At 63.6% G+C, this 19,341-nt stretch overlaps 1 protein-coding gene across 1 annotated transcript in view; it reads left to right on the top strand.

Moving 5' to 3' along the window:
• Positions 1 to 16,587, top strand: part of SRCIN1 (SRC kinase signaling inhibitor 1) — a 51,205-nt gene extending 34,618 nt beyond the window's left edge. The window contains exons 9-22 of the mRNA XM_041402348.1: positions 69 to 161; positions 276 to 319; positions 1,026 to 1,204; positions 2,208 to 2,383; positions 2,651 to 2,781; positions 3,817 to 3,964; positions 4,840 to 5,134; positions 6,014 to 6,263; positions 6,396 to 6,550; positions 6,730 to 6,882; positions 9,189 to 9,314; positions 11,094 to 12,173; positions 13,724 to 13,861; positions 16,197 to 16,587. Coding sequence (XP_041258282.1) covers positions 69 to 161; positions 276 to 319; positions 1,026 to 1,204; positions 2,208 to 2,383; positions 2,651 to 2,781; positions 3,817 to 3,964; positions 4,840 to 5,134; positions 6,014 to 6,263; positions 6,396 to 6,550; positions 6,730 to 6,882; positions 9,189 to 9,314; positions 11,094 to 12,173; positions 13,724 to 13,861; positions 16,197 to 16,322 — 3,094 coding nt within the window. The 3' untranslated portion in view covers positions 16,323 to 16,587. The remainder of the gene's footprint in view (positions 1 to 68; positions 162 to 275; positions 320 to 1,025; positions 1,205 to 2,207; positions 2,384 to 2,650; positions 2,782 to 3,816; positions 3,965 to 4,839; positions 5,135 to 6,013; positions 6,264 to 6,395; positions 6,551 to 6,729; positions 6,883 to 9,188; positions 9,315 to 11,093; positions 12,174 to 13,723; positions 13,862 to 16,196) is intronic.
• Positions 16,588 to 19,341: the final 2,754 nt, after the last annotated feature.

The raw sequence follows: 19,341 nt of genomic DNA, 5'->3' as shown, positions 1-19,341 counted from the left end.
GAGCAGCCGGGGGTGGCCGCGGTGGCAGACGCAGCCGGTGACCCGTCCCCGTCCCTTTCCCGGCGCAGGGAGCGGATGGAGGCCATGGAGAAGCAGATCGCCAGCCTGACGGGGCTGGTGCAGAGCGCGCTGCTCCGCGGCTCCGAGGCCGAGACCCCCAGGTGAGGGCAGCTGTGGCACCCCGGGGGCCGGGATGTCCCTCCTGGGGGGTTTGTCCCCCTCCCAGGGGACACCAACCCCGCCCACGCTCAGCCCCCTCCTCTCTTTGGTTTCAGCGAGAAGACAGAAGCCACCAACGGCGGGACCCCCCCGTCAGCATGTGAGTGACCCCCGTGTGCCCCGTGGGTGTCCCAGGGTGGGCTCTGCAGCCCCCCCAGGTGCTGGTGATGCCTTTTTCGGGCTTACCTAAAACCAGAATTAAGAGAATAAAGTGGATCTATTTAATGAGGAGCCCCCAGGTACGTTAAGGGCAGACGAAGCCTCCACAAGGGGCTACACTCAAAATGGATGAGGGCCACGAGTTTTTAAGACAATTATAAGTTTGGTCCATTTATGTATCAATTAATTTATATTAATTGATGTAATTTGGGCTAATCCTCTAATTACAGCTTCAGGTAACGAAGTAATTTACTCCCAGTTTGTTTCCCCCCCAGTTCACTTTTTAAAATATTTTTATATTTATATATTTAAAATATATTTATATTTATATACTGGCCTGAGGCAGTGAGGTGTCCTTGAGTCACAGGCCTGGAGAGGAATTGTTTTGTCTGAATAAAACAGGAGAGCAGCAGCTGACAGGCCATGGAGTTTCAGAGTTATTCCCTAAAGCAGTACAGGATTTGAAACATTTAAAAGCCAAAATCATGAGGCGTCACTGGCAACCAGCAGGGACCCCCCCGATGCTGCTCTGGGTGGGCTTAGCATGGATGCGGGAGCTTTGGAGACCACCAGAGCCGAAGGGCTGGGTGGGAAACGAAAAGAAACGGGCACCAAAACCCCTCAGCACCTTCTGCTTGCCCCCCCAGCCACCAGCCGCAGTGGCATGGGCACCCCGGTGCCCGCGCCGCCACCGCCCTCGGCCACCAGCACCCCGGCGGGGCAGCCCACGGCCATCACCCGCCTGCACATGCAGCTGCACCTGCACGACCTGCAGCAGAACGCCAGCGACCTCCGCAACCAGCTGCAGCAGCTCAAGAAGCTGCAGGTGGGCGCCTGAGGCAGGGGGACCCCGAAACTGAGCCAGCTCTTACCGGGTTGGGATGGGAAAATCCTTTTTGTGCACTGGGGCTGGTGTGGGAGAGCTCGGGGATCCGTCCTGGAGATGAGCTTGGGGATCCTCCCCAAATCCAAACTTGGGGGTCCTTCCCCATGTCCAGCTCAGGGATCCTTCACCACTGGGGGCTCAGAGATTTTTCCCAAATCCAAGCTCAGGGATCCTACCCAAATCTGACCCCAGAGATCTGTCCCCACACCCAGTTCAAGGATCCCTCCCCACTCCAGCCCCAGGGATCCTTCCCAAATCCAACTCCAGTGATCTTTCCCAAATCCAACCCCAGGGATCCTTCCCGAATCCAACCCCGGTGATTTTTTTCCAAATCAAACCCCAGGGATCCCTCCCCATGCCCAGCTCAGGGATCTTTCCCAAATTCAGGCTCTGGGATCCCTCCATGCCCAGCTCAGGGATCTTTCCCAAATCCAACCCCAGGGATCCTTCCCAAATCCAACCCCAGGGATCCTACACGCCCAGCTCAGGGATCTTTCCCAAATTCAGGCTCTGGGATCCCTCTCTGTGCCCAGCTCAGGGATCTTTCCCAAATCCAACCCCAGGGATCTTTCCCAAATCCAACCCCAGTGATTTTTTCCAAACCCAACCCCAGGGATCTATCCACACCCAGCTCAGGGATCCTTCCCAAATCCAACCCCAGGGATCCCTCCCCGTGCCCAGCTCAGGGATCTTTCCCAAATTCAGACCCAGGCATCCTACACACCCAGCTCAGGGATCTTTCCCAAATTCAGGCTCTGGGATCCCTCTCTGTGCCCAGCTCAGGGATCTTTCCCAAATCCAACCCCAGGGATCCCTCCCCTGCCCAGCTCAGGGATCTTTCCCAAATCCAGGCCCAGGCATCCCTCCCTGCCCAGCTCAGGGCTGCTCCCTCCAGGGGTCTCTCCCAGCCTGACCCTCCTCCTCCTCCTCCTCCTGCCCGCAGCTGCAGAACCAGGAGGCGGTGAAGTCGCTGCTGCGGCGCACGGAGACGGAGCTGAGCGTGCGGGTGACGGACACGATGCGCAAGCACGAGGACCCGCTGCAGCGGCAGCGCAGCTTGGTGGAGGAGGAGCGGCTGCGCTACCTCAACGAGGAGGAGCTCATCAGCCAGCAGCTCAAGTGAGCCCGCCGGGGGCCCGGGGACACCGGGGGGTCCACACAGTGACCATGTCCCCAAATCAGGGTCTCCACACAGTGACCATGTCCCTACATGAGGAGGGGTCTCCATCCCAGCACGAGGAGGGGTCTCAGCCCAGTGACCACATCCCTGAGTGAGGAGGGGTCCTCAGCCCGGTGTCACCCTCGGGGCTCTCCACCCTCCTGACTCAGCAGTGACCCCCGCAGTGACCCCCCCAGTGACCCCCTGCCCTCCCCCTGCCCTCCCAGCGACCTGGAGAAGTCCGTGGAGAAGATCCAGAAGGATCTGGCCCACAACCACCGGCTGATCCCGGCGCAGGAGCTGGAGGAAAAGGCCGTGGTGCTCAAGCAGCTGGGGGAGACCCTGACGGACCTGAAGGGTGAGGAGGGGCCGGGGGGGCAAACGGAACCTTCCGGAGCTTCCCTGCTCCATCCCTGCTCCATCCCTGCCTGGGGATGCTCCAGGATCTCCCGGTTTTGTGTTTTCCCCTGGGATGCTCCAGGATCTCCTGGATTTGTGTGGATTTGTGTTTTCCCCTGGGACTCCCCAGGATCTCCCGGATTTTCGTTTCCCCTGGCATTCTCCAGGATCTCCCGGTTTTGTGTTTTCCCCTGGGATGCTCCAGGATCTCCCAGATTTGTGTTTTCCCCTGGGAGTCTCCAGGATCTCCTGGATTTGTGTTTCCCCTGGGATGCTCCAGGATCTCCTGGATTTGTGTTTTCCCCTGGGATTCTCCAGGATCTTCTGGATTTGTGTTTTCCCCTGGGATTCCCCAGGATCTTCTGGATTTGTGTTTCCCCTGGGATGCTCCAGGATCTCCCGGATTTTTGTTTTCCCTGGAAGTCTGCAGGATTTCCCAGATTTGTGTGGATTTGTGTTTTCCCCTGGGATTCTGCAGGATTTCCCGGATTTGTGTTTCCCCTGGGATTCCCCAGGATGTCCCGGATTTGTGTTTTCCCCTGGGATTCCCCAGGATTTCCCGGATTTTTGTTTCCCCTGGCATTCTCCAGGATTTCCCGGATTTGGGTGGATTTGTGTTTTCCCCTGGGATTCCCCAGGATTTCCCGGATTTCTGTTTCCCCTGGGATTCTCCAGGATTTCCCGGATTTGTGCGGATTTGTGTTTTCCCCTGAGACTCCCCAGGATCTCCCGGATTTTCTTTTCCCCTGGCACTCTCCAGGTCCTCCCTGTGGGTTTGCCCCTGCCAGGGTGGTGCCCTGCCCTCCCAGGCGCCCCTCAGCGCCACGCCCGGTGCCACAGCTCTGGAGGGGACAGCTCCACGCTGCCCTCGGGTGGCTGGGCCCCCCAATTAGGGTTAATTGGGCAATTAGGGCAGGACGGGCGCGGCGCGGGGGCCCCGGCAGTGCCAGCCCGGGGGCAGGGACGCGGCGGTGACAGCGGTGTCCCCCGGCAGCCCAGTTCCCCAGCCTGCAGAGCAAGATGCGGGTGGTGCTGCGGGTGGAGGTGGAGGCCGTCAAGTTCCTCAAGGAGGAGCCCAACCGCCTGGACGGGCTCCTCAAGCGCTGCAAGAGCGTCACCGACACGCTGGCCCAGATCCGCAGGTGAGCCCCGAGCCCCCCGAGGGCACTGCCACTGTCCCTTGTCCCCTCTGTCCCCTCTGCGCCGCCTCCTCTCTGCGCATCCCGAGCTCTCAGGGCGGGAGGGCATCCCAGGGCTGTGCATAAAATGATCATTTTCTGCTGAAGGGCCCCAAAAATACCCTCGGTCCTTTCCAGGGACTCCCTCTTTTCATAAAAGCCTCATTTTTCTGCTAAAGAACCCCAAAAACACCCTCATGGCCCTCTCCAGGAGTGGGCGGGAACCCTTTTTGGTAAAAGCCTCGTTTTTCTGCTGAAGGACCCCAAAAACACTCTCGGTCCTTTCCAGGTTTGGGTGGGACCCTCTCTTTTGATAAAAGCCTCATTTTTCCTCGGGAATAAAGCAGGATTTGACATCAGGATGGGCGCACAGCCCTTGGCGTGAGCAGAAAGCTCTTTCCCGAGGAGAGGGAGCTGTTCTGTGGTGGAAAAATCCTCTCCCAGAGGAAAGTCCTCTCCTGGAGCTGGGCGGATTTCAGTGCCCGATCCCATTAGGATCCCATTAGGATCCCATTAGGATCCCATTAGCGACATTCCAGCCCGGCTGCCCTCTGGGTTGGCCCCGGGCTCTGCTCTAGCCCGGTTTTCCAGAGAACCGAGCCTGTAGGATCCTGCAGCGCCCTCATCCCGAATAAATCCTCAATCCCAAGGGCGCATCCGCCCAGATCTGGAGCAGGGGAAGGTTTGGGGGGATCCCATTGCCTGCCGGGCTCGAGAGGGTGGACAGCCCCCCCAAAACCAGCACCAAGCCCAACGCAGGGCACCTCAGCCTTCAGGAAATCAGGATTTTGTGCCCCCCCCGCGCCCCACGGCCCCTCAGTGCCCCCGCTCTGCCCTAGACAAGTGGACGAGGGCGTGTGGAGCTCGCCCAGCAGCCTGAGCCAGTCGCCCAAGAAGGTGGCCCCGGAGACGGATTTCGGCAAGGGGCTGGAGCTGGAGATGCCCACCAGCCCTCCCGTGAGCCTGCACCACCTGACGGGCACCCCCGAGCCCCTGGGCTTCGCCCCCCAGCCCCAGAGCCACCCCGGCAAGAGCAATAACCCCTCGCGAGCCCCGGAGATGGTGCCCGCCAAGACGCAGACGGGGCCCGAGACCCCCAGCAAGAAGAGCGCGGACAAAGCCGTGTCCGTGGAGGTGAGAGCCCGGCCGGGGGGGGCTCAGCTCGGGGGGGGCTCCTCCGGAGGGTCTGGGAAGGTGAAAATGGGAAGGGGAGCGGTGCCTGCCCTGCTGCTCCTCGGTGGAGCTTCTGCTGCAGGGGTGGGGTGGGATGAGAGCTGGGGGTGCTCACCTGGACAAAAGGAGACTCGGGGGGGCCCTCATCGCTCTGCACAGCTCCTGGAAGGCGCCTGTGCTCACCTGGGGCTGGGCTCTGTCTGCAGGCAGCACTGACAGAGCCAGAGCACTCAGCCTCCAGCTGTGCCAAGGAAATTCAGGCTGGATATCAGGAAAAAGTTCTTTACAGCACGGGTGATAAAGTTCTGGAATGGCTGCCTGGGGAAGGGTGCAGTCCCCATCCCGGGGTGTGTTTAACAAAGCCTGGATTGGCACTGGGTGCCAGGGTTAGTTGAGGTGCTGGGGCTGGGTTGGACTCGATGATCTTGGGGATCTCTTCCAACCTGGGAATTCCGTTCTGTTCTTTGTGCTCGCACCATTCCCACAAGGTCATTTCCTCTGGAGTGGCCACCAGGAGAAGAGGACACAGCCTCCAGCTGTGCCGGGGGCAGTTTAGGCTGAGCATCAGGAAATAATCCTTCACAGAAAGAGGGACTGGTGGGCACAGCCCTGGAGGAGTTTAACCAAGGCTGGATGTGGCACTGGGTGCCAGGGTTTATTGAGGTGCTGGGGCTGGGTTGGACTCGATCGTCTTGGAGGTCTCTTCCAACCCGGGGATTCTGTGAATTCTGTGAAATTTGGGGTAGAAATCCGCCCCCCAGCTCCTCGCAGCGGGCCTGGGGGTGCCGGGGGCTGTGGGGTCCCGCCGTGCCGGGGCTGGAGCGGGCTCTGTGTCCGCAGGCGGCCGAGCGCGACTGGGAAGAGAAGCGGGCGGCGCTCACCCAGTACAGCGCCAAGGACATCAACCGGCTCCTGGAGGAGACCCAGGCCGAGCTCATGAAGGCCATCCCCGACCTGGAATTCGCCGCCAAGCACAAACAAACCCCGGGCAGCGGCAGCGCCGCCTCCACGCCCGAGCACAAACCCTCCAAGGCACAGCACACCCCCAAATCGGGGGGCAAAGGGGACCCCAACGGCCGCCGGGGCTCAGGTACGGGGTGGGGAGGGTCGGGGTCGCCTCCAGAGGCGAGGCCGGGGGTGCGAGGTGCTGTCCCCGAGGCGGGGGGCTGGGTGAGAGGGGCAGGGCCGGGCGCGGTGCCCTCAGAGCCCCCTTTGTGCCCAGACGAGCTGACGGTGCCGCGGTACCGCACCGAGAAACCCTCCAAGTCGCCGCCGCCTCCCCCGCCCCGCCGCAGCTTCCCCTCGTCGCACGGGCTGACCACGACCCGCAGCGGCGAGGTCATTGTCACCAGCAAGAAGGAGCCCGGCTTTATCAAGGTGAGGATGGCCGCTGGGCTGGGATGGGCAGCGCGACCCCTCCCGGTGTCCCCTGGTGTCCCCCGGTGCCTCCCGGTGCCCCCTCCCCGGTGTCTCCCGGTGCCCCCCGGTGTCCCCTCCCCGGTGCCCCCCGGTGCCCCCCGGTGCCCCCGGCCCTCACGGCCCGCTCCCCCCGGCAGAAGGCGGAGTCGGAGGAGCTGGAGACGCCGAAGCCGCAGGTGAAGCTGAGGCGGGCGGTGTCCGAGGTGGTCCGGCCCGCCTCCACCCCGCCCATCATCGCCTCGGCCGTCAAGGACGACGACGACGAGGACCGGATCATCGCCGAGCTGGAGGTGAGCGCGGGAGGGGGCGGGACCCCGGACCCCGCCCGCCCGACCTGGAATTCGCCGCCAAGCACAAACAAACCCCGGGCAGCGGCAGCGCCGCCTCCACGCCCGAGCACAAACCCTCCAAGGCACAGCACACCCCCAAATCGGGGGGCAAAGGGGACCCCAACGGCCGCCGGGGCTCAGGTACGGGGTGGGGAGGGTCGGGGTCGCCTCCAGAGGCGAGGCTGGGGGTGCGAGGTGCTGTCCCCGAGGCGGGGGGCTGGGTGAGAGGGGCAGGGCCGGGCGCGGTGCCCTCAGAGCCCCCTTTGTGCCCAGACGAGCTGACGGTGCCGCGGTACCGCACCGAGAAACCCTCCAAGTCGCCGCCGCCTCCCCCGCCCCGCCGCAGCTTCCCCTCGTCGCACGGGCTGACCACGACCCGCAGCGGCGAGGTCATTGTCACCAGCAAGAAGGAGCCCGGCTTTATCAAGGTGAGGATGGCCGCTGGGCTGGGATGGGCAGCGCGACCCCTCCCGGTGTCCCCTGGTGTCCCCCGGTGCCTCCCGGTGTCCCCCGGTGTCCCCTCCCCGGTGTCCCCCGGTGCCTCCCGGTGTCTCCCGGTGCCCCCCGGTGCCCCCTCCCCGGTGTCCCCCGGTGCTCCCCGGTGACCCCTCCCCGGTGTCCCCCGGTGCCCCCCGGTGCCCCCTCCCCGGTGCCTCCCGGTGCCTCCCGGTGTCTCCCGGTGCCCCCCGGTGTCCCCTCCCCGGTGCCCCCCGGTGCCCCCCGGTGCCCCCGGCCCTCACGGCCCGCTCCCCCCGGCAGAAGGCGGAGTCGGAGGAGCTGGAGACGCCGAAGCCGCAGGTGAAGCTGAGGCGGGCGGTGTCCGAGGTGGTCCGGCCCGCCTCCACCCCGCCCATCATCGCCTCGGCCGTCAAGGACGACGACGACGAGGACCGGATCATCGCCGAGCTGGAGGTGAGCGCGGGAGGGGGCGGGACCCCGGGCCCCGCCCGCAGGTGGCACCGCCCCGCAGGTGACACCCCCCGCAGGTGACACCCCCCCGCAGGTGACACCGGCCCACAGGTGACACCGGCCCACAGGTGACACCCCCCCGCAGGTGACACCGGCCCACAGGTGACACCCCCCCGCAGGTGACACCGCCCTTCTGCTCGGGGACAGCTTGGGGCGCGGCGTTCGGGGTGTGACATCCCCGGCACTGGCACCTCCTGGGGCTGCGGGGACAGAGAGGTGGCACCACCAGGGACAGGGGCTGCGCAGCTGGGTGCTGCGTCTGCTCCTCTCCAGTGGCGAGGGGGTGGTTATTTCTTGGTTGGTTTTTTCTTGGATGGTTTCCCTGTGGTGGTTTTCCTTGGATGTTTTTTCCTTGGATGTTTTTCCTCCAGGAGGGAGGAGAACTGGGCGTGGTGCAGGTGTGGGACAGGTGATGACACAGGGGACAGGTGATGCTGCAGGTGTGGGACAGGTGATGCTGCTGCAGGCAGGAGAACTGGACCAGTGGTGCTGCCAGACTGGACCAGTGACCCTGCTGGCCAGGGGACAGGTGACACTGCTGGCCAGATGCACAGCTGGGTGCTCCTTCTGCTCCTCTCCAGTGGCGAGGGGGTGGTTATTTCTTGGTTGGTTTTTTCTTGGATGGTTTCCCTGTGGTGGTTTTTCTTGGATGTTTTTTTCTTGGATGGTTTCCCTTGGATGTTTTTTTCTTGGATGGTTTTTCCTTGGCTGGTTTCTCCTTGGATACTTTTCCTCCAGGAGGGAGGAGAACTGGGCGTGGTGCAGGTGTGGGACAGGTGATGACACAGGGGACAGGTGATGCTGCAGGTGTGGGACAGGTGATGCTGCTGCAGGCAGGAGAACTGGACCAGTGGTGCTGCCAGACTGGACCAGTGACCCTGCTGGCCAGGGGACAGGTGACACTGCTGGCCAGGGGAACGGGTGACACTGCTGGTCAGGAGAGCAGTGACCCTGCTGGCCAGGGGACAGGTGACACTGCTGGCTGGGGGACAGGTGACACTGCTGGCCAAGGGACAGGTGACACTGCTGGCTGGGGGACAGGTGACCCTGCTGGCCAGGGCAGCAGTGACACTGACAGCTGAGGACCAGTGCCTCTCCTGGCTGGGAGCCCAGTGACTCTGCTGGCCAGGGCTCTGATGCCACAGCTGGCATGGGGACAGCTGACTCTGCCAGCAGCACAGGGGACAGGTGGCCCTGCCATCGGCTCGGGGGACAGCTCTGCCCCTGCCAGCCGCCACCCCCCTGTCAGGGCCCAGGCTGCCCCTCGCTCCCTCCAACGGCCCTGTTTGACTCCCCAGGTGTTTCAGCGGAGCTCAGCCTCCCCTTCCCTCCCCGAGCCCCGCTGTGAGCCCCTCGAGGCCGTGTCCCCGCGCCACTCCGAGCCGGGGCCCCACGGAGCCGCGGTGGCAGCCGAAGGATGGAAGGTAACGGCTCCACGGGGCTGCGCTCTCACCTTCCTCCTCTGCCTCCTCTCAGCTCACCTCCGCTGCTTTTCTCTGGTTTAACCCACTAATTGCCACCTTCTGTGCTCACTGCCTCGCTGCCGGCACTGACGCGCACCGGAGCCAGCACTAACCCACGGCCGCGGCTCCCGGGGGCTCCCGGGCCGCCCGGCACCGCCCCGGGCACGGCGCGGCGGGGGCCCGGGGGGCGGGCGGTGCGGGGAGACCCCGCCCCGGGTGCACGGAAAGGGAGGGCTTGGGGCAGGGTCCGGTGGTTGGGGTCTGCCCGGAGTCAGGTCCGGCCCCATCCCAGCGATCCTGAGATCCGTGCGGGGCTCTGGGGTGGAGAGAGCCTGGAGAGCGGCTGGGACGGAGCAGGGAATGCCCAGGAGGGAGCAGGGAATGCCCAGGGTGGGAAGAGCAAGAGGAAAATGCCTGGAGAGGGTCTGGGACGGAGCAGGGAAAGCCAGGATGGAGCAGAGAACACCAGGATGGAGCAGGGAATTCCAGGACTGAGCGGGGAATGCTAGGACAGAGCAGGGAATTCCAGGATGGAGCAGGGAATTCCAGGAAGGAGCAGGGAATGCCCAGGTGGGGGGCAAAGAGCAGGACAGGGGCTCCTGCCATGCCAGCAGCCAGGGCAGCTCTGGCTCATCCCGGCAGCTCCTGGGGAGGGTCTGGCACCTCGCTGGGTGTCCCCCTCTCCGGGGACCCCAGGGCTGGATTGTCCCTCTGTCCGTCTGCTCCGGAGCTGGGATGGGCCCGGCTGCAGCCCCAGAGCTCCGTGGCCTCCCCAGCGCTGGTGCTCAGCTCGGGGCAGCTGCAGGGGCACCGGCTCTGCCAGGGCATCCTCCAGCTCCCCTGCCCTGCTCGGGTCCCGCAGGATCCCGGGGATGTCCCTCAGGGCGGGAACAGGGAAGTGGGGCAGGAACAGCAGCATTTTCTGGGGGATTTTCGGCCCCTCAGGGTGGGAAGGGTCGGGTGCCCCTCGGCAGCTCGGTTGGGATGGCTCAGCCCCACTGGAGCTCACACCAGTGCTCCCAGTTTGTACCAGCACAGAGAAATCCCAGCTGGATTTCTGCTGGTGGCAGCCGGATTTCCAAAGGTGTTCGGGAGGTGCACAAACACCAGCTTGCTTTTGGATTTGAAGTTTTTTGCTCCACTGGGATGTCGGGGCCGGACAGGAGGGAGCTGAGCTTCCCCCACATTCCCTGTCCGTGCTCTGGATTCCTGTGGGATGTAGGGCTGGAGGAGGGAGCTGAGCTTCCCCCACATTCCCTGTCCGTGCTCTGGATCCCTGTGGGATGTAGGGCTGGACAAGGGGGAGCTGAGCTTCCCCCACATTCCCTGTCCGTGCTCTGGATCCCTGTGGGATGTAGGGCTGGACAAGGGGGAGCTGAGCTTCCCCCACATTCCCTGTCTTTGCTCTGGATCCCTGTGGGATGTAGGGCTGGACAGGAGGGAATTGAGCATCCCTTTCCATCCTCTGTCCGTGCTCTGGATCCCTGTGGGATGTAGGGCTGGAGGAGGGGGCTGAGCAATCCCCTCCAGCCCCTGTCCCTGCCGTGAATCCCGCTGGGCCATATGGGATGGGCCAGAGGGAGCTGAGCCCCTCTCCCTTCCCAAACTCCCTCCTGGAACTCTGCCGTGCCCCGAAGCGCCGGCGCGGGGGGACCCCAATAATTTGTGGCGCCCTGTGGTGCCTCCCCAGGCAAGCCCCGCTGCCGCCTGGCCCCTAACCTGTCTGAATTCTCTACCTAGGAGCCGCTGGCGCCGGCAGCCCCGGCCAGCCGGGCGTTCTCCCTGCCCCAGATCGTGCTCACCGAGTGGGTGTCGGAGCCGCCGTCCCCCGACGCCGAGCCGGAGCTGTGGGTGGCACCGGGCAGCGCAGCAGCAGGAGGGCAGCTGCCACCCGAGGGGACAAGGGCAGGCCGTGTGGCGGCTCCTGGCAGCTCCCCAAAGTCCCCGCTGGCACAGGAAGCCCCTCCAGCCCCGCAGCCCCCCGGCAGCGCATCCCGGGCGTTTCCCTTGGCAGCCCCGCCTTTGCCGAGGGATAAAATGGGGGGACAAAGAGGCGACGCGGCTCTGGGCGCTGCCGGCAGGCCGGGAGGCGGCGACAAGGCTTGTCCCCAAAGTCCCGAGGCTGCGCAGCCTCCTCGGAGCCGCGGGGACGGTGCCGGGGCTGCGGCGGCCGCGCTGCCCTCCGTGGGCGCCGGGATCATTCCCCAAATTCCCGCTGGCCGTGGGGACTCCCAGACTGGAGCCAGGCTGGCTTCTGGACACTCGGCTGGGGCTCCCAAAGCCGCATGGAGGGAGGAGAGCCCGGGGGCGCAGCGCGGGGTTCCCGCGGGCGCGGATCCCGCCCCGAGGGCAGCGGGACCTTCCCGGGAGGAGCAGCCGCGCCTGGAGCGGATCCCGGCCCGCTCCAGCCTCGCCGCGGCACCTCCGGGATGGGACGGAGGGGCTCCGGCTGCCCGGGGCGACCCCGGAGCGGCGGAGGGGCTCTGCAGAGGCCGCCTGTGCCCCGCGGCCCCGGGCAAGAAGGAGATTTACGAGGACACCTACCAGAGACTGGACAGCCTGGAGGAAACCATCCGCGAGCTGGAAATGACCATCAGCGAGATCAGCAGCCACCCCGCCGTGGAGTTCGCGTTCCCCAAGGGCGCGCTGGGATCCCAGGGGGCCGCGAGGAGCCTGGGGGACCTCGGGCACGGAGGCTGCGACGGTGACACCGCGCTGGACCTCAGCCAGGCCAGGGATGGCGCTGCCAAGAGCCCCTCTCCGAGCAGGACCAAGCCAGCGCTGCTCCCCAAGCCGCAGCTGCCCCCCGGCGCTCCCCAGGTTCATTTTCTCTTCTCCCCCGTGCCCTGCTCTGCCCTGGATTCACTCGGGTGTCTCTTCCTCTGCCTGCTCCCTCTCTGTGACTCCACCTCCAGGCAGAGCCGGGGGCCAGAACGAATCTTCCTCTTCTCCCTGACACCTGGAGGGCTTTGGGAAGGGCAGGAGTGAGCGAGGCAGGAGCTGGAAGGGACACGGTGCCGGGTGGTGCTGGCTGATCCCGTCCTGGAATTGCAGCCTGGATGAGGGGGATTCTTCTGCCCTGGCAGGATTTTGAAGCACCGGGTCCAGGATGGGCATCCCACGGGATCCAAGAGCATCCTGTGGGGTCCAAGATCATCCCACGGGGTCCAGCAGCATCCCGTGGGATCCTGTGGGATCCACAAGCATCCCACAGGGTCCAAGAGGATCCCACAGGGTCGGCCGGGGCTGGGTGCCGTAGCACCGCTCTCAGTTTCACCATTTTCCATAAAATCCCTCTCCTACCGAGCAGCAGCCGGAGCCTGGCAGATGTTTCTCCCAATTAAACCACGAGCTCCCTGAAGCCATCCCAAATTGCTTTCTGCTGGAATCCAGCTGAATATCTGGGAAAAAAAAAAATAGGGAGGGGAAAAATGCCCTGAGCTCTGCTGCGACGACAACCTGCTCCTTTATTAACAGTCAGCGCTGGGGAATAAATCTCCTTTTCCATTTGGAGCCGTTCTCTCCCTCCTCGGGGGGCTCTCCCGGCTCAGCGGGGCTGTAGCTGCAATTTTCCCAGTTTGTTTTCCCGGGAAACGGGAAGTGGAGCTGCGGGATGGATTTCTGGCTGGGGCTGGGCAAAGCCAGGCTCAGGGTCAGGCGGGAGAGGCTGTGATGGCTCAGCCCTAAAGCAGAGCAGGGCAGGCGGGGCTGGTGCCGCATTCCAGGGATTCTGAGCATTCCCAGTGCTGGAATGCTGGGGACGGTGTGGCACAGGCGCTTGTGGGGCTCCCCAGGGCTGGGATTTCTCTGGCGATCCTCGCGGGCTCCTTCCAGCTGAGGATATTCCATCCTTGGGGGATTTCCTCGTGCTGCGGGGTGCGGGAACTCCCCGTGTGCCCCCCGGGAGGATCCCGGGGTTCTCCCGAGCCGTGGATTCCCCAACCTGGGCTGCAACAGGACAGGCAGGAGGCCAGCGGGAGGGGACACGGGGGTGTGTGGCGCTGCCGCCTGTGTATCCTCACCTGTGCACAGCGAATAAACTCCTCTGCACTCCCACTGCCGCCGTTCCCACCTGGAATCTGCTTCTGCCTGCCGCCGCCTCTTTCCCTCTCTCTTGGCCCCGCGGGCTGTCCTGTCCCGCCCTCGGTGTCCCGGTGTTTGCCGTGTGTCCCTAAACTCCCTCCCGGGTGCCTCCCGGTAAGTCCGGCGGGGTTTGGAGCTCGGGGCCAGCCGGTGACCTGCTCCTGGCCTGGCCTCGTCCCCACGGGCTGTGCCGGCAGCGGCGGCGCAGCTCCGGGCACCCAGCGGTGCCGCGGGGGCTCCGCCGGCCAATTTTAACCCTTTTCCCTCCGGGTTTTGTGTCCCGGCAGAGCGGTGGCGTCTCCATCCCGGCCATGAAGGTGGTGAATCCGGCGTCGCGGCTGAAGCAGGGCCAGCAGGGCAGCCCCGACAAGGGCAAGCACATCAAGCAGCGCATGGAGTACATGCGGATCCAGGGCCAGCAGCAGGTACTGCACCCCTAGGGCCGCCCCAGGGCTGCCCGCCGCCCTGGCAGCGCCCTCGGGCACGGCCGGAGCCGGGCACAGCCCCGGGGGGATGAGTTTTGGGACTGCGTTCTCTCCTCCTCGCTGCCTCCTTGGCTTTGGCCGAGCCGGCTTGGGGACAAGGGGACGCGGTGGTGGCCGTGGGGAGGGGCTCTTGTCGCACTCTGTGCCCGCCCTGGGGGGGACAGGGACACGAGAGAGTCACAAACTCATCCTCGCTGTGGGGCGAGGCTGCGGCCGCGCTTGTCCCCAGCGCTGGCTGTCACCCCGAGGGGCTGGCTGAGCCCCGGCGTTGTCCCCTCGCCCCGGGGGACAGTGCCACCTCCTTGGCCGTGCTGATGAGCGTGGCAGAGCCACCTGAGCTCTGGGGATGGGGATTCCCTGCCTGGGGAGGTTTTGGGGAGCCGGGACCCCCCCTCCCCCGAGCACCCACAGAAGCAGCTTGTGGCTGTCCCAGGCGGGGTGGTGGCACCGTGGGGACAGGGTGAGCGGGAAGAGAAGCGTTTTGGGGTGGGATGGAGCATCCCCAGCAGCCAGCACTGACCCCTCCCCACCCCGGGGGCAGCTCCGGGGCTCCCCCACTCTGTCCCTGCTGTCACCCCAGTGCTGGCCGTGCATTCCCGGCTGGCCCGGGCCACAGCCCAGGGGATCACGGCCACTTGGGTGGCCCCGCTCCCTCCCTCCCTGCTGACCTGTCCCCCCCGTCCCAGCCCCCCTTTCCCCCCGGCTGGGCAGCAGCAGCACGGGCGGGCTCACCTGGCCCCCCGCTCTGTGTCTTGACCCCTTTTCCCCCCCAAAAAACCGTGCAATAAACCCGATTCTGCTCATCCTCGTGCCTCCCTCACCCCGCCGGACGGAGCGAAGGATTTCCCGGCTGCTCGCAGCAGGGGCCTGGGGGGGAAAACGTGGAATGAGCAAAACGGGCACCTGTGGGCAAAAAGGGTCAAACCCCCCTCGGCTGCTCCGTTCCCAGTGGGAAAACCTCCCCAGGGAGGAGGGGGTTGGAGGATTTTTTGTGGTTTTTGGAGGTTTTTTGTGGTTTTTTGAGGTTTTTGGGGGGTTTTTGAGGTCCTTGAGCTCGGGGTGTCCCTGAGTGTCCCCTCTGGTGTGCGAGGTTGTCCCACCCCATGGAATCAGGGGGGCGGGGGGTTCCCTCTGGATTCCCCATGGAATCGGGGGGGGCAGGGGGTTCCCTCTGGGTTCCCCATGGAATCGGGGGGGGCAGGGGGTTCCCTCTGGGTTCACCATGGAATCGGGGGGGGGCAGGGGGTTCCCTCTGTGTTCCCCCTGCTCCGGACAAACCTGAGGGGCTGGGAAGCATCTCCTGACCCCGTGGGACCACCAGGTCCCCTCCCCTGGGGGCCACCCAGCAGCCCAGCCCCGGCTGTTCCGTGTCACCACCTTGGTGACACCTCAGTCCCCCGTGGCCCTCGCTGGGGTGGCCTCAGCAGGACTTTTCCGTGTCACTTTTGTCCCCGTGCAGGATTTGGGGGTGTCCCCCCACCCCCTCCTCCCTCACTGGGGGCGCGGCGGGGCCGGAGGATCCCGGATCCCTCTCCTCATCCCTGGGGGATTCTCGGCGTCATTCCCGAGCCGGGCCGGGCCGTGCCCGTGCCCCCCTGGCACGGCGGGGACAGGGACAGGGACAGGGTGGGCACGGCCACCCCCGGGCGCCGCCCCGGGGGCTGTGCCCGCTCTAACGCTGCCCTTCTTGTCCCCCCTGTGCCTCCCCCGTGTCCCCTGTGCCCCCCCGGCTGTGTGTGCCTGTGTGTCCGCGTGCCCGTCCGTCCGTCCGTCCGTCCGTCCGTCCTCTCCTCGCGGGTCGTCCCCCGCCCCTGCAGTGACGCGTGGGACCCGCTCTTGTCGCGCTCTCTGTGGTGGCCCTTTTCCACTGCTTGACCTCAGGCCTGACTCAGTGCTGCTTCTGAACGAGCTCCCTTTGCTTCTCGGTTGTTTTTGGGTTTTTCCTGTCCTTGTTCCTGTTGGTTTTTTCCTCTTTTTTTTTTTTTTTTTTTTTTTTTTTTTTTTTTTTTTTTTTTTTTTTTTTTTTTTTTTTTTTTTTTTTTTTTTTTTTTTTTTTTCTCGGTTGTTTTTGGGTTTTTCCTGTCCTTGTTCCTGTTGGTTTTTTCCTCTTTTTTTTTTTTTTTTTTTTTTTTTTTTTTTTTTTTTTTTTTTTTTTTTTTTTTTTTTTTTTTTTTTTTTTTTTTTTTTTTTTAAAGCTTTCTCTTTTATTTTTCTTTGGACTTTCCGCCCCTTTCTCCTCCTCCTCGTCCTCCTTGAATCTTGCTTTTCTTTCCAGGCCACTAGACCATCTAAAGAGGCCAGTGAGACCTCCCCCACGGTCTCAGAAAAGCCCGCAGCTGGCAGAACATCCATCCCCGTATTGACTTCCTTTGGGGCCAGGAACTCCTCCATCTCATTCTGAGCGCCCCTGCCAGCTCCGCCCGGCTCCTCCTCTCTTCCTCGGGCTCCTCTTCCTCCCTGGGACTTGGCTTCTCCTTGAGGCGCTCTGGAGGGAATCCGCCACCTCTGTCCCCTCCTCTTTCTGTTCGATCCATGTTTTTGTCGCCTCCGCTCCGCCAAAAGAACTTTTGTTGTGTCGCCTGTGCCGCGCCTCGGCCCGACGTGTGTGTCCCCTCCTCTCCGCCATGGCCAACCAGCCACTTTCTGTTTCTCTCTCTCTCTTTTTTCCCTCCTTTTCTCCTGTTTTTCCCTCCCCTCTGGATCTCTGTTGGTTTGGTCCCCCCCCTCCCCACTTTTTCCCCCCCTTTCATTTCCCCCTTCCCCCCCCCCCCCTTTTTTTTTTTTTTTTTTTTTTTTTTGGATTTTTTTCGTTCTTTTCTGTTTATTTAAGAGCTCTCAGAGCTTCCCCCCACCAGCGTCCGGCCAGGAGCAGCTTCCAGCTCCCCCCGCGCGGAAATTCGGGAAGCAGCGGCCGCCGAAGACACCCCCGGAGCGACCCCCGGAGCGACCCCCGGAGCGACCCCCGAGCGCCCCGGGAGCGGCCGCCTTGTCCCCGCAGGAGGAGAGCACGGCTCCGGCCGGGGCTCGCCGGTGGGTGGCGGGCGGGGCCGGGGGCTCGGGGACACCCCGGGGCTCGGGGACACCCCGGGGCGCCGCCGCCGCGTCCCCTCGAGGGGGTCCCCGGGAGTGCCGGAGGGGCCGCAGGGCGTGAATTGGGGAGGGGGCCGGGACCGAGCGGCCGGGGGGTGCGGTGATGCCGGGGGGGTCACCCCAGCCGCGGCTCTGTCCCCTCCCGGTGGGGACGAGCGGGCGGGACGGGACCCGGAGCCCCGGGGGAGCAGCCCCGGCCCCGGCCAGCCTGGGGGAGCGGGGCCACAGGTGGTCACAGGTGTGCCCAGGTGTGCCCAGGTGTGCCCAGGTTCTTTTCTGTTTATTTAAGAGCTCTCAGAGCTTCCCCCCACCAGCGTCCGGCCAGGAGCAGCTTCCAGCTCCCCCCGCGCGGAAATTCGGGAAGCAGCGGCCGCCGAAGACACCCCCGGAGCGACCCCCGGAGCGACCCCCGGAGCGACCCCCGAGCGCCCCGGGAGCGGCCGCCTTGTCCCCGCAGGAGGAGAGCACGGCTCCGGCCGGGGCTCGCCGGTGGGTGGCGGGCGGGGCCGGGGGCTCGGGGACACCCCGGGGCTCGGGGACACCCCGGGGCGCCGCCGCCGCGTCCCCTCGAGGGGGTCCCCGGGAGTGCCGGAGGGGCCGCAGGGCGTGAATTGGGGAGGGGGCCGGGACCGAGCGGCCGGGGGGTGCGGTGATGCCGGGGGGGTCACCCCAGCCGCGGCTCTGTCCCCTCCCGGTGGGGACGAGCGGGCGGGACGGGACCCGGAGCCCCGGGGGAGCAGCCCCGGCCCCGGCCAGCCTGGGGGAGCGGGGCCACAGGTGGGCCCAGGTGTGCCCAGGTGTGCCCAGGTGTGCCCAGGTGTGCCCAGGTGTGCCACAAGTGTGCCACAGGTACACTCCAGGTGGTCCCAGGTGTGCCCAGGTGTGCCCAGGTGTGCCACAGGTACACTCCAGGTGTGCTCAGGTACACTCCAGGTGGTCCCAGGTGTGCCCAGGTGTGCCCAGGTGGTGCCAGGTGTGCTCAGGTACACCCCAGGCGTGCCCTAGCTGTACCCACCTGTGCCCAGGAGGGCTCCAGGTGTGCCCAGGTGCTCCCTCAGGTGTGCCAGGTGCACCCAGCTGTGCCCAGGTGTATCCAGCTGTGCCCAGCTGTGGCCAGGTGTGCCCAGGTGTGATCCAGGTGTTCTCTAGGTGTGCCCAGGTGTGATCCAGGTGTTCTCTAGGTGTGCCCAGGTGTGATCCAGGTGTTCTCTAGGTGTGCCCAGGTGTGATCCAGGTGTTCTCTAGGTGTGCCCAGGTGTGATCCAGGTGTTCTCTAGGTGTGCCCAGGTGTGATCCAGGTGTTCTCTAGGTGTGCCCAGGTGTGCCCAGGCGTGTGTGTGCGTGTGCTCTGCGTGTGCAGCACGAGATCCAATCACTCCTTCCGTTCTCTGTTTCGTCCTTGGGTTGATTATTTTCGGGGGTTTTTTTCAATTTCAATTCCTTTTTTCTTCCTTTTCCCCCCTCCTCTGATTTTTTGTTCTGTTTTTTTTATTTGTTTGATTTTTGTATCTCGATCATTTTTGTACAGAAGAAACGAGAGCCTTTTTTTGAATAACAAAGAGAAAACACACACAAAAAAGAACAAAAAACCAAAAAAAAAGACCAAAAAAAAGAAAGGTAAAAAAAAATGAAAAAAAAATCATGATGCAATTTCTTTGGATTGCAAAAAAAGCAACTCTTTACATTTAAGTGAAGTGTCTTAACATTTTATATTGTTTTAAAAAATATATTTACATATTATATATATATATAATATACGTAATATAAATCTATATATAAATATTTAAAGAGGGGAAAAAAAACCTTAAAAAAAACCTATTAAAAAAAAAAAAGGAAAAAGAAGAGAAATAAATAAATCACGTCCGGTATTATTTAGGGGGTGGAATTAAAATCCCTGCTTAGGTTTAGAGCTCCTGTGGTTCCCAGAGCGGCTTCGCGCTGAGTCCCCGCCCTCTCTCCTTGTCCCCAGCTGTCCCCAGGTGTCCCCAGGTGTCCCCTGGTGGCCGCGGGGACCCCGCCCGTCCCCCCGTGCCAGCAGCAATAGCAGCCACCGACGCGTTTGGAATTCATTTCGTTTTGAATTCATTTCTGTTCTCGGTACCAAAGTGAATTCTCTGTAGCAAAGCCGCAGCTCCGGGGCCCGGCGGGAGGTGGCACCTGGCGCTGTCCCCTCCCCTGCCCCGCGCTGTCACCCTCTGTCACCTTGTGTCACCCGAGGGGGGGCGCGGTGACAGCTCCCGAGCTCTGCTGGCTGGAGGTGACAGTGCCACCCCCTTGGGGACAACCGCACTGAGGGTGACAATGCCACCCCGTGTGGGGACACCCAGATG

This window comes from Onychostruthus taczanowskii, unplaced genomic scaffold (genome assembly GCF_017590055.1).
Source record: "Onychostruthus taczanowskii isolate IOZ18803 unplaced genomic scaffold, ASM1759005v1 scaffold197, whole genome shotgun sequence".
Lineage (NCBI taxonomy): Eukaryota > Metazoa > Chordata > Aves > Passeriformes > Passeridae > Onychostruthus > Onychostruthus taczanowskii.
The sequence above is the reverse complement of the archived record's forward strand: the minus strand, read 5'-3'. Positions and strand labels throughout refer to the sequence as shown.